General features: G+C 45.6%; 1 protein-coding gene and 1 long non-coding RNA gene across 16 annotated transcripts in view; one reads left to right on the forward strand and one right to left on the reverse strand.

The window, feature by feature from the left end:
- AUH (AU RNA binding methylglutaconyl-CoA hydratase) overlaps positions 1 to 13830 on the reverse strand; it is a 454909-nt gene extending 441079 nt beyond the window's left edge. For 4 of the 12 annotated variants that reach the window (XR_007458347.1, XR_007458348.1, XM_049632790.1 and 1 more), the window contains exons 1-3: positions 13496 to 13826; positions 4145 to 4212; positions 3946 to 4033 (exon numbers count right to left, since the gene is read on the reverse strand). Coding sequence is in view for 10 of the 12 variants with exons in the window: in XM_049632790.1 (XP_049488747.1) it covers positions 3946 to 4033; positions 4145 to 4212; positions 13496 to 13757 (418 nt within the window). In the remaining 2 variants the exon portion in view is untranslated. Of the gene's footprint in view, positions 1 to 3945; positions 4034 to 4144; positions 4213 to 4780; positions 12849 to 13235; positions 13333 to 13495 lie in introns of those variants that run through there. The other 8 variants (XM_049632780.1, XM_049632844.1, XM_049632830.1 and 5 more) reach the window with 8 other exon arrangements.
- Positions 13233 to 18071, forward strand: part of LOC125924382 (uncharacterized) — a 45643-nt gene continuing 40804 nt past the window's right edge. For 2 of the 4 annotated variants that reach the window (XR_007458371.1, XR_007458369.1), the window contains exons 1-2: positions 13879 to 14109; positions 16780 to 16844. This is a non-coding gene — a long non-coding RNA (uncharacterized LOC125924382). Of the gene's footprint in view, positions 13320 to 13878; positions 14110 to 16779; positions 16845 to 18071 lie in introns of those variants that run through there. The other 2 variants (XR_007458372.1, XR_007458370.1) reach the window with 2 other exon arrangements.

An 18071-nucleotide genomic window follows, 5' to 3' on the forward strand; every position in this document is an offset into this window, starting at 1 on the left:
CTGAGCCACCACCTTCAACCAGGCCCTTAACCTCACAGGGATTCTGTACAATGAAGGCATCGGAATTGTTCTGTCAAGTCCTCTTATTCTAAAAATTTTCCAGTAACAGTACTGTTATTGTTGTAACAATAATTCAGAAACTCAGTTAATGTCACAATTTCAGGAGCCAAAACCAAAATATACTAACATACCTGGTGGTTTCTTTTTCCAAATTTACTTACTTTATATATATTCATTTGCTTGATACAACTCGCTACTGTAAGATAATTATTTTACAGACGGCGTGGCGGTGGCGACAAGACCACAGGGCTCCTAGGCCACCATCTCACCAGAGCCGCGTGCACAGCTCCAGTCTAACGGCCTGACGTCCTACACACGCCGCTGCCTCTCTCAGCACGCGCTTCCCACGGGCTACCACAGTCCCCAGGTCACTTTAAATAGTGCCTCCTTGTATCAGTGTGCATATCTGCCTCTGTCTGTACAGTGAAATACGGGAAGGATTGAAAAGAATCTAATAAAAATTCATATTTTTATTAGGAGAAGAATGAGCAGGGGGTAAGGGTGGGATTTCTCTCTTTGTATACATTTCATACATTTTGTATGCATTTTGACCTACCGCCTATTTTTTTTTTTAATAAAACTTTATTTTAAAAATTGGAATGTAAGCGAAATACGGTTATTGAGTTTAAAAGAGTCTATTTAAAGGGGAAGTCAGAAATCACTCCATCCAACCTCCAGGGCACCTGGGGATTGCTTTCATGGTGTTTACTCATTTGCTTTCTGGCGTATTAGGAAAAGGACGTAAATTGGGGCGCCTGGGTGGCTCAGTCGGATGAGCGGCCGACTTCAGCTCAGGTCACGATCTCACGGCCCGTGAGTTCGAGCCCCGCGTCGGGCTCTGTGCTGACAGCTCAGAGCCTGGAGCCCGTTTCAGATTCTGTGTCTCCCTCTCTCTGACCCTCCCCCGTTCATGCTCTGTCTCTCTCTGTCTCAAAAATAAATTAAAAAAACATTAAAAAAAAAAATTTTAAAAAGGAAAAGGACATAAAAAGAATGAGCAGAAGTCAGGGGCCAGAGACACGATCAGGGCACAGGGGGCGGTGGAAGACAACTCAGAGAAGCCGCACACCATCCAGCGGCCCCTGACTCACGGGGAAAAGGCGGGTTAATCTCAGCAAGTACACGCTGAGTCCCCCTTCCGGCCCAGTTCCCCGAGCACAACACAACGATGACCTTCAAAGAAGAAAAAAAAGTACTTCCTGTCCTCAAGAAATCGGAGGCAAAACCACTTCATAAGCCTTAGGTTTTGGGAAACAAACACATGTCCCTGGGATACAGATGGATGGATGAAGAGAACAGAAACCTCCAAGGGGGAAAAAGGGGAGGGAGACGGAGGGACTGGGCGGCAAGGCGGGGGGGGGGGGGGGGGGGGGGGGGGGGGGTGCTAAGAGAATAATCAGTAAACGAGGACACTGTTTTCAAGCATTCTGTTTTAGAATGTTACTACTCCAGAACAGAAATTAAACCTCTCATTTTTGAAAGTCTGTATTCTTCAACAATAATAAATGAGGCCTGACTAAATTCAGACTTTTATATTGGTGATAAAACTAGGATAAATTTAAGCATTCATTTTAACTATGCAAAAACATTTTACTTATCTGGACTTATAATTATCGTCCATATTAATAATGACATATCATTACCATAATGACATAATAATAACACATTAATAATGACAGACCTATCTCTCAAATATACGTAGGGAAAAAAACCTTTCAGAGAAATCTGAACGAACAGCTCCACTATATACACTGAGTTACTAAAATAAATGACTTGCCCCAATTTCTCCTACAATTCAAACATTGGTTTTTGGTTTGTTTTTTTTTTTTTTTTTAACAAAATACAGTCACAGGGGCGACTGGGTGTCTCAGCTGGTTAAGCGTCCAACTCGATTCCAGCTCAGGTCACGATCTCATGGTTCATGAGACAGAGCCCCGCATCAGGCTCTGCACTGACAGCCCAGAGCCTGCGTGGGATTCTCTCTCTCTCCATCCCTCTCCCTCTGCCCCTTCCCTGCACACTCGCTTGCTCTCTCAAAATAAACTTAAAAAAACGAGTGACAAATCTCATGAGTTAAAATATACAGAAGATTATCCTGATCATGCAAAAGTTACAAAGCACATACAGCAGAGAAAATAAATCTGATTAACCCTTAAAAAAACAGTATTCAAGGCTAACTTGTTAATCTGGTAAGAAGCATTTGGTATATGATTTCGTACGTCCCCAAAAAGTCGACCTATAAAAAAAGAGCTGCGAACTGTACTAAACGTCAAGCCTTTTCCAAAGAATATTAATGACGTGAAGCAAAAGAAATGGGCAGCAAAGGAACAGGTAAAATACGAAGAAATCTACCAGCAGTCACAGTGTTGCAGTGACTAGGCCCATTACCAGGAGACGGTAACACCACTTCCCTCCTGCCTTCACAGTGTCACTGTCACCGCTCAAACGTTCCTACCACTGCGCCTTCCTCGGAGGCCCCCAGACCGCTCTGCGTCCTTCTTCCCATCGAGGCCCCAGCGGCCCTCAGAGGTCCTAAGTGCGGGGACGGCCATCGCCACGTGTGAGCCTCAGTCACCTGGAGACATATTCACCTGGTCCTAGACTCACAGATAACGAGGGTCCTAACTGTCTCAGGGCGAGTCCTCCACATTTGGTTAATTGTACGCGAAGCCCCCACAAAAACAAGCAGCTCTGGTGCAGTGTGCGGGAGGGGGGGGGGCAGCTTCCCCCACCCTCCCCTCCCTGGCAGACAGTGCTCCCTGCGGTGACGGGGTGAAGACGGCTAGAACGCCCTCACCCAGGCCCTCACCCAGGCAGCTCGGGAAAACCATCCCCCTCCCACCCCCGCCACTACCCAAGTGCAGTCAAACTAACGTTGTCAGGTGTCCCGCGTTCCACCGAAAGCCACAACAGAACTCATTTACACGGAATGGTTCCTCAATACCACAAAGTTCTGCAGTACTTTAAGGTGGAAGCCACAGAGGCTCAAGCCCGAACGCCTGAGGACTCTTAAGAACGAAACTGATGAGTACTGGCCACAACAAAGACACCTCCCGAAACCTGTCGTCTGAAGTAGTGCTGGGGGTACTCGACGGGTTTGGTGCTTGCTGAATGAATGAAGCACCGTAGGTCATTCCCTCAAATGCTTAATTATCTGCAGGGGATCATCTCATTTCTATTTTTACTGGAGGAAAAAAAAAAACTGTTGATGCTTCGGCCAACTTCTACGTTCATCTGCTTGTTGGTAAACGACGATGATACTGCACGTTATCAGCATTTGCCTTAATCGTCTGCAGCTTTTACTAGTTTTACTAATTGAAAAAGATTCATTCAATCTCAGGGCGTAGAAATAATTACAAACACGAAAAATGCAGGACGACTTAACCTTTGGCTGTTGGTAATACAGTACAACCGGGGGGGAAAAATCATCATACCTTTTGCTGCGGTGGATGCCAATCTAAAAATACAACCCGTGGACACATACTTAAGTAGGTGCTACTTCAAACACCCTTCAAAGCACATGTCTACATTTAACACTCTCTACTGAGGTGGCTTCTGTTACTCAAAGCATTTTTTGAGCAACAAATAAATACAGGGCACATTGTTGTAGGGAGGAGACTCAACTTTTCCCTCCCAGCTGATCTTTCATAAGTACCATGCATTATTATAAATACTTTAATGGCTCAAATTATGTTTTCAACTTCCCCAACAATCAACATGTTGCCAAAGTTTCTCAACTAATACAGACAAAGCATTTTTTCTCTTGTAAAACGGTAAAAACAAAGAAATTGTCGGTAATGCGACTCAAATCACAGAACACTTTTTAAAGGAAAACAGGTGATCACTGAGGGAAAGTCAATTTCATAATAAGATTTATTTACATACCAGCACAGAATATCCCTGGAACTTCGCTCCTGACTATTATGGTCCGTACTTTCTTATCAGATTTCAAAGCATCCACAGCTTTTGAGAGCTAAACAGATACAGGGGGGGCAAGGAGAAACAAAGAGGAAAAATCACTTTCAGGTTGACGTCAACACTGCATCTTAATATTAGAAGCAGACAGTTTAATGTTTACACTCACCATTTTTACCAGATTTTTACTGAATGAGTTTTTGGCATAAGCTCTGTTTATTCCAAGCACCACAATTCCTAGTCAAGAAAAAAAGGCACACCGGAGTTAGTGAACTCGCAGGGCACAGACTCCCACACACACAGCTAGTAGACTTGGGACTTAGGCAATCTGCCCCTTCCTTGAGGGTCACACCAACAGCTTCGTCCTGATTTTTGTGTTTACCCTCCTTTTCAAGATAAGCACATTTTTAAAGACGGTGGTAGATGTACGTAACCTGTAAAATCAGTCTAGTAATCAATGCCCACCTCTTCTGCCTGTTAGAGGAGAACTTTACGACATCGTGATGCTTTCAATTCACCCCTTCCTAAGCACCACCAAGATAATCCGCACATTGTACTAAATTCACTCATGGGTGAGAAGAATCCTCTGCTACAGAACACTGTCTAAAATATGGTCTCATCACCTTCAAGTACATGCGGAAGAAACAGCTGACGAACCCTTATCACAGGCAAGCCCTGCAGATCAGCTTTTCGGCTCGTCAGTATCCTCACTCACGCTGTCTGTCATCCCGTCCTCAGTATCTCCATCCCAGGTTTCTCTCCTGACTCTGTCCCCCACACTCAACCTGAAGGCGCGTCCACTTACAAGTCCAACCAGTGATTCAGCCTCAGTCTAGAAAAGCAGAGTTCAGTCCCCAGGAAGTTGCGCTCTCCCTCCTGAGGTTCCTGACTCAGACCAGCCTCCCATTCCAACTGCTTCAGTCTGATCAATTTCCCAAGAACAATTATGCATAGAATCCACCCCCTGCTTAAAATCCTTTATTTATTTGCTTCCGAAACATTTGCGTTCAGAGCCCTACAGAGCCTGTACTTGACCTTGCCTGTCCCCGGAGTGAGCACAAAGGTTCCCTGTGTAACAGGAATGCCTTCCACCTCTTTGGGGGTGGGGGGGGGGGGGGGGGTATGACCCTTATTTGTTACTAAGTTACACTGAAGACAACAACATGTACACACGTCTTCTCTATGCAAGACATTGTGCAAACCTACTTTGCAAAGAAAGTGCAAAGATAAACTTCACTCACGGAATAAATTTTCAAGAATTCTAAATGCTCTCAGCATGGAGAAAATCAGAAAGAACGTGGATGTGGGGCAGGCTCTGCATGAAACCCCAGACTGACCTCGGGTAGGCCCCCCACTCAAGGACAAGAGCCGTCACTAACCGAGCACTTGCTGACACTGTTCCCAGGGCCTTATGTTTATCGAGTCACGTGATGCCCACACAACCCAAGAGGTGGACACTGCTTTCATCCTACTGGAGAGAAGGAAGAAACTGGGCCTCGGGGAAGCTAGACCGCCAACCACCTCCACAGCTGAATGAATGACGCGGCTACAGCGTTCAAGCTTCCGCTTCCTCACGAACAAAACCCACCGGGTAAGACCAGACACGTCATTTATTCAGCTGTGTCGAATACACATTACGGTGCTCAGCCCTCAGGGAACTCGAGTCTAGGAAGGGACGACAAACGATAAAAAACGTACAATTCGAAATGCTTTACATGCTGTAAATGGTGCTCCAGTAACTTCTAACCAGAACCGTTAAGATACGGGGGCTGCAGTCCAGCCAAGAGAGAACAGGTTTAGCTGAGGTCAACAGAGTCAGGACAGGAAGCAAGAGGGTTCAAGAAGTAGAATTTCAGTGAGTTAGTGATTGACCGGACTGAGAACTGACCGCACCGGAACGTGTTAGGAGCGTCTACGAGGTTTTCACTTCAGCTGTTGGATGACAGATGACATTTCAAGACAGAACCATAAAAAAACAAGAACCGAGGTGAGGGTGGAAAGGGCGAGAGTTCACGAATTTGGTTTCGAATTCAAGTGAATCTGACGTGCCTTTGAGATATCCACGTAGGTATCAACTCTTAAGGGTACATAGAGGCTAAGAACGCAGGCTCTGAGGTCTGGTTGCTAGCGCTGAACTCCCAGGCCAATGCTTACTAGCTGTGTGACCTTGGGCAAGTTACTTAACTAACCCCCCTGACCTTCAGTTTCTTACTCTGTTGAGATACGAATGGTTCCCAACTCTGTGGGACTGGTGTGAGTGAGGATCAGTGATAAAACAGACATAAAGTTTACAACGTAAGCGTTCAATGATTATTGTTCCTCCTAACACGCTTTGATGCAGTAGAGTATTACCATGATCTGTTGATACGGAAGCTTCTAGAAAATGTATTTCCATACAGAAATAAAGAGTGGTGTGCTACGGCTTTGGTCATGGTTGATATTGAACATAAGTGAGATCGGAGAGTATCTTCTGCTGGTGCTGATCTACATAAATGGGTCACACATATTTCCTTTATCTTCTTCATTCAGCCATAAAGAACTTTATCAAGATATTCTTTTTAATGAATAACATTCTGTGAAATGAATTTCCATTATTTAGTTTCATTTGATGAGCATTTAAACTGTTCCTGAATTTTCCTTAAAAAAAGAAAAGAAAGGCAATAAAATAAAACAAACCATTCCTAAACTGTCCTAAGTCCTACAATCCTGAATTTTCCTAAATCCTACAATGCTGCAATAAACATTCTTCAAGGTTTCCTTTCCACAGGTGTGTAAGTATTTCTGACAAGTATCAAGAAGTAGAAAGTCTAGGTGTGCATTCTTAATTTTAACAGATACTCCTAAAAAATATCGTCCCTATTAACTGCCTGGCCAAAGCACTAATACCAGTTTGTTCACAACAGCAGACCTCAATGGGATGAAAAACCTCTTAGAAGACATTTGGAAAATGTAAAGGAGCATCTTGAAACTGTGACCAGGTGGAATCCAGGGTTGGCAGGGACTGAAGTTTCTAAAATTTAAGGAGCCCCTGTAAGTAAAAGAATACAAAATTACACACACGGAATTAGGGACAGATGTAAATATTGAAACCTTCAGAATTTTAAAAACTTGAGAAATAGTACATTTTCTTTCCAATTACATATCTGAACTACACAAGGTCACGTCCTTCCCTCTGTATATGAATTTTTGCACATATCAATAATTTGATAAAATATACAAAACCAATCAAATGGAATTGGAAAGAGGAAAATGGAATTGGAATTAACCCCAAAGAGTCAAAACAATCTTGAAAAAGAAAAACTAAGTTTGAAGTCTTAGTTGAAGGACTTAATCAGGACACTTCCTAATTTCAAAACTTACTACAAAGCTACAGAAAAAAGCCAAAACAAAACCAAAACCAAAAACACCAGTGTGCTACTGGCGTGAGAACAGACATACAGACCAACGGAATTGAACCGAGTCCACAAATAAACACCTACGCTTATGGTCAACTGGCTTGTGGAAAAGGTACAGAGACCATTCAATGCTAAAAGAACGGTCTTTTCAACAAATAGCAGTGGGACAACTAGGTATTAGCCCGCAAAAGAATGAAATTGGACCCTGTCCTCACACCACGTGTAAAAATTATCTCAAAACAGACCTGAGACATAGTGTGAGAGCTAAAACTGTGACTCTCTCAGAAGGAAACACAGTTCCACATCTTCAGGACCTTGGGCCAGGCAACAGTGTCTTAAATAGATTTGACAACAAAACCACAAGCAACAGAACAGATAAATCATAATTCATCAAAACTATCGAGAAAAAGTGAAAAAAAAAAAACGCGCAGAATAGAAAATATTTGCAGATCGTACATCTGACACGGGGTTAATAGCCAGATTATAAAACAATTTTTACTACCCACCACAAAAAGATAAACGAACGGGCACAAGGTTTAAATGCAGATTTCTAAGGGAGATACACAAACGCCCAACAAGCAACATCATTTGTCATTAGGGAAAAGCAAATCAAAACCAAAACGAGGCATCGCTTCACCGCCAGCAGGTCGGCCACGATGGAAAACCGTGGAAACAAGTGCTGGCGAGGGTGTGGGGAAACAGGACCCCTGGGGCACTGCTGGTGACACCTGAAAATGGTGCAGCTGCTGTGGGAAACCGTGTGGCAGATCCTCCAAAAACGACACACGGCCCGTTGATTCTACTCCTAGGTATCCACCCAAGAGAAATGAGCACATACGTTCAAACAAATGGCTATACGCTGGTGTTCAGCAGCATTCTTCGTATCTAAAAAGTAGAAACAAAATGTGGCATATCCATTCGATGGACTAAAAAGTAAGAACGGTGGATAAGATTACCATTCACAGCAAGAATGCAAGAAATGGTTAATGTCTTGAAAACACAGGGCTGGTACCCTCCCACGGTGCTTTCATTGTTTAATTTTACCACCATGTGCATATATTTTTACTTTAGAAGTTTTGTAAACTTCAATAATTTAGCTATTGTTACTAAACAGGACATGTAATTACAGGACATGTAATACACAAAGTACTGAAAACCAGTGACAGAAAGAATATCTCTGATAAACCACATACAAACCTAGCTTCTTCCAAATATACCATTAAAAAGTGAAAAAAATGGTGGCACCTGGGTGGCTCCGTCGGTTAAGCGTCCGACTTCAGCTCAGGTCATGATCTCACGGTTCCTGAGTTCCAGCCCCACATTGGGCTCTGTGCTGACGGCTCAGAGCCTGGAGCCTGCTTCCGATTCTGTGTCTCCCTCTCTCTCTCTGCCCCTCCCCTGCGCACACTCTCTCTTTCTCTTTCTCTCTCTCTCAGAAATAAAACATTTTTTTAAGTGAAAAAAAACAATTTTTTACGAATCATTTATCTGATAAGGGACTTGTATCCATAATATATTAAAAACTCTTACAATTCAACAATAAAAAGACAAACAACCCAGGTAAAAAAAAAAAAAAAAAAAGGGGGGCAAAGATTTGAGATGTTTCTGTAAAGAAGATACACACGTGGCCAATAAACACATGAAAAGATATGCAACATCATGCACCATTAGGGAACTCCAAAACAAAGCCACAAGGAAATATCACTTCCAATGCACCAGGAGGACTACAATCAAAAAGCACAATGACCACAAGTATTGACCGGGATGCACAGAAAGGGGAGTCCTGAGGCCTTGCTGGTGGGCATGTGAAATGCCACAGCCACGCTGGAAAAGTCTGGTAGTTCATCCATATGCTAATCACAGAATTACCAGAGAACCCAGCAATTCCACCATATGGAAATGAAACGTCCACAAAACCGTACACGAATTTTCTAAGCAACGTTGTCCACAATACCCCAAAAGTGGAAACAACCGAAATGTGTATGAATGATGAATAAACAAATTGTGGTCTGATCTACCCAAAAAATGGAATGTCATCGAACCATAAAGAGATGAGGTACCGATACATGCTACCGCAGGGATGCACCTTGAAAACATAATGCTCAGTGGAAAAATCCACAAAAAACCATAAATTATTTCCTCATATGAAATGTCCAACATACACAAAGCTTCTGAGAGAGAAAATAGACAAATGGGTCCTATTCTGGGGGGAGACAGGGTATGAGAATGGGGAGTCATGGCTAAAGAAAACAGGGCTTCCCTCTGGACTGATAAAAATGTTGCAAAATTGGATTGTGGGGATGTTTGCACAACTCTCTACACACACTGAAATTAACTGTACACTCTGAATTTTGTGGTACGGGACTATGGGTCAGTAAAGATTTAAAAATATATACATCTTAATATACGTGTTTATCAACATAATTCCCATGCCATAAAACGTATGAAAATATGTTGTTAAAAACATGATAAAAATACATGACAGAAATCAATCTGCTGAAAATGAAAAGTAAGTAGATGTAGGAAGACCAGCCAGCCGACCCCAGCGACAGTCCGCCTGGGAGAAGGTGCTGGCTCGGACAAGAGCCGTGTTGGTAAGGAAGCACGTGGAGGAAAGTGGAAAGGTTTCAAAGACACTCAGGAAGTCTTGATAACCTGGATACGAACGGTAAGCAAGGAGCAGGCATCAAGGATGCCTTGCATGACACAGTTGCTTATTTGTTCTATTTCTGCCAGAAGTTTTTCCAACGCGGTTCACAATGATCTCTGAAATGGGTCACAATGGGGGCCCCTGGGTGGCTCAGTCGGTTAAGCGTCCGACTTGGGCTCAGGTCATGGTCTTACCGTTCTTGTGTTCAAGCCCCGCATGGAGCTCTGTGCTGACAGCTCAGAGCCTGGAGCCTGCTTCGGATTCTGTGTGTCCCTCTCTCTCTGCCCCTCCCCTGCTCCCGCTGTCTGTCTCTGTCTGTCTCTGTCTCTCTCTGTCTCTCAAAAATAAACATTAAAAAAAAAACCTGAAATGGGTCACAATTATGAGTAGAAGCTTGCCAGACTGGGAGAAGTTTAGAAAGGGGAAGAGAGGTTATTTCATTCCAGGAGGTGCATGCAAAAGCAGAAAGAAAAGAGCGGGAAAAGTCAAAGCTTAGACGCAGCTAAAGGCAGACTGGAGAGGAGCCTGCAGGCAACTGGGAGCCACTAGAAGTCTCTAATGGAGCAGAGCAGTCATCCTTGGCCTAGCAAACAGGAACCCCAGGCACCAGTGGGAACAATAAACTGGGAAGGAGAATGACTGGCAGAAGCCGGCCTAAGGAGATGCCTTCGTAGACCAGGGCAAGGACTGATGTTCTAGAACTCCTGGTGCCCCGGACAACAGTACAAGAAATCACTGCTAAGGAAACGTGATTACATAACCGCGCTTCCCCAACAAACATAGAACCCAGACAGCAGAGGAGTGCTAATATAGCTCACATATTCTGCACTCACTCCCCGCCACCAGCCTCAAGAGGGCAAAGGACAATTTGCGGCTCCTCGTGTCAGAGGCTGCTGAGAGCCTCCAAGAGAAGCAAAGGCATCAGGAGACTCCTCGACCTGAGGATTCCTTGACCTCATGTTTTTCTTTGCACTGCTTATTTATTGCTGGTTCACCAGTAAAGCACAGCATTTATCATGTTAGCCAAGCCTGAGTGGTCATCCCTGCCAACTTTCGAAGGAAGCGGGGTCCATTTTCTTAAGAAGCCATGATTTCCTAATAGTGGATCTTTACATTTTGGGTAACTGTAAACATCTGAATTTCTTGAATTCTCATATGCTTTGATTTCTTCTCCTTAATCCAATTGATCCTAATTTAAGGACTTTCCAGTCATTTTGTGAAAGTTTACTTTCAACTTGCATTCATTTAAGTCATATATGATGAAGTTTTGGGGTGATGGGGGTTTGTGGAGTCCAGAGATGACAGCCAAGAAAGAATTCTTGAAGACATCTTTGGTGCAAAAGGGTGATTTTATTAAAGCATGGGGACAGAACCCATGGGCAGAAAGAGCTGCACTGGGGTCCTGATGGGTAACTCATTATACACCCTCAGGTTGGGAGGGGGTCAGGGATAGAGTAAGTCTCTTAAAGAATTTTGGAAGCAAGGTTTCCAGGACCTTGAGGGGCTAGCTGTTGCTAGGGAAACGCCATTTATTACTATTCAATAAAACCTCAGTCATGAGACCTTTCGGTCATGAGACCTATATGGAAGGGGGGGTATAGGCTGGGAGTATGATTGCCAGCATACATCTTGGGGCAGTTGAGATAAAGGAAGTAGACTTACAGGATCCTCGAGGTTGGGATAATGTTAAGCTAAGGTTCTCTTTTGCCCCTAGCAAAGGGTAGAGGGAGGTCACTCTGCCGGTTTCAAGGACTTGTCAATGGGCCATAGGCAGTAAGGGAATTTCCTTTTTCATTTGCCTTAGTTTCCCACATCACCATGGCAAGCACTTAAACCCCTTTCCTTCGTTCCTGGGTAGCTGGGAGTGTCCAAGGAATATCACACAGATCCCACCCGGGGTGGGGACAGGGGGGTGCTACCTTGGGCTTTGCCCCTCCGCCTGCCTCATGCTCCCCCATCACACAGACGATACAGAACTGGATGCACCTTACTGGCAGAACGGACAACCTCTGTACCTAATGCACTGCAGGTACACCTAACATAACTGAAATGCCAGTGAGACCAAGCTTACCCAAAAACGCTCTAATCGTCCCAGCCCCGATCTACTTTCCAGCCGAATTTCTCAATATTCTGCCTGTCCTTACACTATGGCCCCACGTGCCCTACGTTATTTCCCCCCAAAAAAGCACAACACGTTCCATTCCACGTGTTTGAACGTGCTCTGGTCGCTGGAGTAAGAAACAACAAATGAAATAACTCATCATACTCCACCATGAGCATCCACTGTGAGCTAGACACTTAGTGGGCAATCTGTATTAGCATCCTAATCTAATCTTCGCAGCCACCATACAACGTTGGTATTACTTTTCCTATTATAAGCACATGAAAGTTGAGGCACAGAGAGAGTTTGCCTAAGAACCCGCACTACTCCCAAATTCTATTGCCTAGTAAGGAATGTCTGGGAACCCAGTTCATCTGGAAAATCCTAACTCGATGCTCAGAATCCCCCTGTCAAGTCCTCCAATCCCCAAACGTTACTGATCACAAGCCTCTTGGGGGTATTCCAGCCCTTCAGCTCTCCCCAAATTCAAAGTCAGCAAAGCCTTTGGGTCAGCAGTATCTCCCTCACTCTGCTGGAAGACGCTAACAGCAATCATGACTTAACTCCCTTTGCACGTCTGCTTAACAGATGATAGGTGCTCGATAACTACACGTCGAAATAAATGACTGGTCCTCTGGCAAGCCGCTATTCCACCTTTCGCGACCCAAGTGGGCAAGAGAAAGGAACCGAGCTCAGGCAGACAGTTCCGTCCTTCCCAGCCCTTCCCCCCCCCCCCCCCCCCCCCCCCCCCCCCCCGCGGTACTGTATGGCCAATGCATCTGTCCCCTCCGCCGCAGGTAGCTCAAGGGCAAGACCAGTTACCACCCACAACTGGGTCCCCAGGGCTTAGCGCGGTACCCGGAACACAAAAACGTGCCCAAAAATTGTTTAAGGGAATCGCAATCCAGTCCCCCAAACTAACTTTCTCAAACAAACTAGGGGAGAAACTGCTGCGGCTGAACAGCTTTACACGTGAGATTCTTCAGAATGAAGTGCATTCTCACTGCAGCTCCTGAAACTCTCCCCCCCCCCCCCCCGCCACCACCTCCACCCCCGATATCTGAGTTGACAGATTACACAGCCAGCACAAAACCTGGAAGCAAATATCACACACCCGGTTTATTGACCTTGGCTCGTCTAGAGATGAGGGCGCAAGCTGCATTTCTGTCTTCGGCGCTGAGTGGGGCCACTTTTACAGGTAAGCTGCTCCGTAGCACACCTTTAGGCACCGAAAGCACTACCTGGGTGCAAAGCTGGGGTGGGGGAGGGGAGGGGTCTCGACGGGGGCCGCGCAACAGACGCTGACGTCAGCCCGGATGCTTGACCTTGCGACCCCTTCCCAGGACCCGCGGCCGCCAGCGCCGCGCCCCTCACCTCGGTTCTCCTCCTCCAGGTACCGCACCCGCAGCTCGTCCTCCGTCTTCACCTCAGAGCTGTAGCCCCTCCGCGGGGCTGAGCCCCCCGCCACGGGCGCCCAGCCCCGGGCCCACATCGCAGGGCCGACCCGCGGGCCCGTCAAGGAGCCGGGCAGCCTCCACCCGGGGCCGAGCCGCGCACAGCAAGCGGCCACCAAGCGAGCGCGGCCGGCCTGCAAGGCGCCCAAGGCCCCAGGCGCCGCTGCCGCCGCCGCCGCCATCTTGTATGTTTACGGCGTGGGCCCGCGGCTGCCGCCCCGCCCCCGCCGCGCGCTCGCCGCCGCGCGCACGCCGGGCACGCCCACGTCCCGCCCCCCGGAGCCTCTCTCCGGTGCCCGTCCGCGCCCTAGGCCCCGCCCCCTCACCGCCTCGCCCCGCCCAGACCGGATGACGGAGCGTTCCGGGAGCCTCTGGCCCGGGCCTCCCCAGCCTGGCGCGCGCGGTCAAGGCTCATCCAGCAAAGGCAGGAAGAAGTAGTTTTCCCAGACTGTGGAACGGTTTAGGAGGCCGTGTTCCATAAGAACTCCACGCTCTCCCCGGCATACGCCCTGGGGTCCCAGCTTAGCTGCAAAGGTGAGCTGAAATGTTTGAGCTCCCGTTTGGCTGGCTGGGGAGCAGCTCTGCGCCGGACTCCCGTTTACCCGTGTACGTAAGAGACACAGGTCATCCGTTAAACGTGCCCGTGAACATCCTCAGGGCATGCTGCGCGGAGTTCAGGAAGGGGGTGGGAACAGCAGGTGGACTCGCCTGCCCGGAGTCCAGAGTCCTGGTAAGGCACCGTGGTCTTGACAAAATGGGCTCAAGCCAAACCATCTGCTGAGGCGGGACTGAGAGCATATGGCTCTCCCCTCGGCCTCAAGCGCAGAATGTCAATCCCTTGTGTAGGTGTTCATCAGAGGAGTTTGACATGTTCTCCTGCGTGGTTTCTCTCCGATCTCAGCCAAGACAAGGTGGGCTTAGGAGGACTGTTTGAAAAGTATGCTGCTATGAGCATACTCCCACTGCCACGCACGTTTCTGCCGTAGGTCGACCACACGTTTGGATCCTGTGCAAAACCTTCTTCCATGTTATACCTTCAGCTCTGCCCAAAGTGGAAAGAAAAAGCCAGCTGGGTCCCATGAGTGCATCTGCTGTGCGGCTGCTGTTGAGGGCACATTTATTCTGCCTTCTGTAAAGTGCCACTTCTGAAATTTCTCTTGAAGCAGAGGACAAGGAAAAACTTTGCCTCTTCTTATATCTTTCCCCTTTCCTTGTTTTTGTTTTTTTTTTTTTTCAGGAATACCTTGATCAATTTATTTAAGTGATTTTTCATGTATGTGTAAAAGTTATGTATGATTTTTAAATGTATATCTGACAGTCCTTTTGGTAAGCATAAAAAATCCTAAATGATAAAAAGTTCATCTTTCCCCTCTTCTGATACTCATGTTCACTTTGGTGCTGAGAAACTCAGGAATTTTATTTATAGCTCAGCTGTTGGAATTACTGTACAATCTAAATTATTGTACACTTTTATTAGAAGCTAATTACTTTGATATCTTTATGTTGGCTCATCAACAGATTATAAATTCAAATACAGGTGTTCCAGAACACCTGACATAATGCTATTTAAAATAATATAATCTTGGGCGCCTGGGTGGCTCAGTCGGTTGAGCGTCTGACTCTTGATATCAGCTCAGATGGTGAATTCTCCTGTTGAGATCGAGTCCTGCGTCAGGCTCTGCACTGACCACTTGGAGCCTGCTTGGAATTCTCTCTCTCCCTGTCTCTCTGCCCCTCCCCTGCTCTTGCTCTCTCTCAAAATAAATAAATAAATAAACTTTAAAGTAATACAACCTCATACAAACTTCCAGTTGTAAAACAGATAAGTCACAGAAAGTGCAGGGCAGGGATAATAGTCAATAATACTGTAGTAACATTGTATAGCAACAGATGGTAACTGCACTTACTGTGGTGATCTTTTGTGATTCATATAATTGCCAAATAACTATGTTTTACACCTGAAACTAACATCACATTTTTTAAAAGACAGATAAAAAAAATTTTAATTGAGTGCTATGATGCTAAATAAAATATTATTAAAGAAAGAAGCAAGTAGGGGCACCTGGATGGCTCAGTCGGTTAAGTGTCCAACCTGGGCTCAGGTCATGATCTCACAGTTTGTGGGTTCGAACCCCGTGTCAGGCTCTGTGCTGACAGCTCAGAGCCTGGAGCCTGCTTCAGTTTCTGTCTCCCTCTCTCTGCCCCTCTCCCACTCACGCGTGTTCTCTCTCTCTCTCTGTCTCAAAAATAAACAAACATTAAAAAATTGTTTAAAAAGAAGCAAGTAGATGAGAACGACTGTTTGGTTGCTTTAAAGAGCTATGTAATCTCTCTTTTGCCCCAATAATTGAATCTAATTACAGTGATCGTCTAGAAGGTTTTATTGTAGAACCAGGAATGTTACACACTGAAATTACCACACTGCACAGCGTAGGGAATAATAGTCGCTGGTCCTGGAGGAGGGTTGTGTGGTGACACATGGTAGCTATACTGTGGTGAGCAGGGCATAAGGTATAGAACGCAACGTAGAGACTCCAGCTCCTTCCTGAACGGTTGTGACTCTGGTTCTTACTGAAAGCAGTCGTAAGCATGTCCCAGTCTGTGAGGATTGGTTCTTCAAAGCTGATGCAAATAACAGATATCACCATGACCGTTACAACATGTCAAGTCAGACGCACTCGGCTTTGGATCCGATCTCAATAATTGCTTCACAAGTTACTTAAAGACTCTGTGCTTCCATTTCTCCATTTGTAATGCAGCTAGTATGATATCTGTTTCCACTCACGAGTTCTTTAACTCCAATTTCTTCATCTGTAAAATGGGAGGGATTGTGCCCATGTTTTATAGGCTTGATGAAATAAGCATACAAAATCTTTGGCATGAGGAAATGAGAAGAGAATAGATACTATTAACTACCACTTATCAGCTTCCTTCTTAGTCCACTTCAGACATTTAGATACGTTATTTTACTTAATGTCCAGACAACTTTGAAGTTGGTATTATTACCCCCATTTTGCAGATGAGGGCACTGAGATCAAGTTACTTAATCAAACTCTGCTGCTAGTATGTCGCGAAGCCAGAATTTGAACCTCGATGTATCTGACTCCGATCCCCATGTTCTTAATCACCGTTTGCACAGTCTCTCCCTAAATGCTAAGGTGGCCAATGAAATTTAATTCCCTTTTGTTCCTTTCTCTTTTTCAGTAAAAGATGTGCACCAGGAGCAGAGTAGGAGCCAGGCACAAGAAGCATCACTTTGGGAGAGGAAGGTAGGGCCAGAGTTTTGGGTATCCGGTTACTGTTACTTGCCATCTGTCCATAGGATTGGCCCCCTGGCCTCCAGCAAGCTCGCGGCTGACAGTCGTTTTGATTTGCCACATCCTTGACATTTTTCTAAGGCTTACTTCTATGTAATATGAAATGGGTATGATTCAGAGTGGCCAACCCTGAGCTCTTAGAATACAGCCAGGCCTGAATGGCAGAAGCCACCCCTTGTAGAACCCAGCTCTGTTGCACAAAACACGCAGGAGAACGTAGGTGTCCCTGGTAAAATGGACACTTGCCAACATGTTACCAACCACAGGTGGAGAGACAAACTAGTCTAGCAAAAGCTATGTGAGGAACAAAGCAGAACTCTGGACTTTTGGAAAACGAGACTATATTTTAAAACTATCTTGGGGCGCCTGGGTGGCTCAGTCGGTTGAGCATCCGACTTCAGCTCAGGTCACGATCTCATGGTTTGTGGGTTCGAGCCCCGCGTCGGGCTCTGTGCTGACAGCTCAGAGCCTGGAGCCTGCTTCAGATTCTGTGTCTCCTTCTGTCTCTGCCCCTCCCCCACTCGTGCTCTGTCTCTCTCTGTCTCTCGAAAGTGAACAAACATTAAAAAAAAGTTTTTTTAAAAGAAACTGTGTATACCCTGTTAAATCTTAATGACCTACCTACACAGTGACACACAGGTACACTTGTAATCTACATGTTCTATGATATAAAACTATGCGAAGATGATAGAAAGAATATGTATACGATTGTGTTCGAGATCACATGGTTGTGTAATTTTAAAGTAAAGCTCTTTAAGTATTAAAGAGGCATTTTAAGTATTTATAACTTTAAGGCACAAAAAATGGTCATGGTACATTCAAAGAGGGGTGGAAAATTTTACGCATGCTTTAGTACCAAAATAAAAATCACAACAGCCCCTCTGAATTTCTTTGGGCCTCTTTTTAATGCTTTTAGATAGTCTTGTTTTTCAAGGGTTCTCTAAGTCTCCAGAGTGGATTTCCTCCAAAAGCTCTCCCTTTCCCACCTACCCTGAATACTCACCTCCAAGAGGGAGGGATTGAATGGCAAACCCAGTAAACCCCATGCCCCAAGTCTTGGAAGGTCCCAGTAAGCCTCACCCGAGGACATTGTCCCCACAGAAACAGTATGGTAGGGGACACCCTCTGAGAAGGCCTCTTGACCAAACACTGCACTCCACACCCTACCAAGATTTTGCA

The sequence above is a fragment of the Panthera uncia genome, chromosome D4 (genome assembly GCF_023721935.1).
Source record: "Panthera uncia isolate 11264 chromosome D4, Puncia_PCG_1.0, whole genome shotgun sequence".
NCBI classification, from domain to species: domain Eukaryota; kingdom Metazoa; phylum Chordata; class Mammalia; order Carnivora; family Felidae; genus Panthera; species Panthera uncia.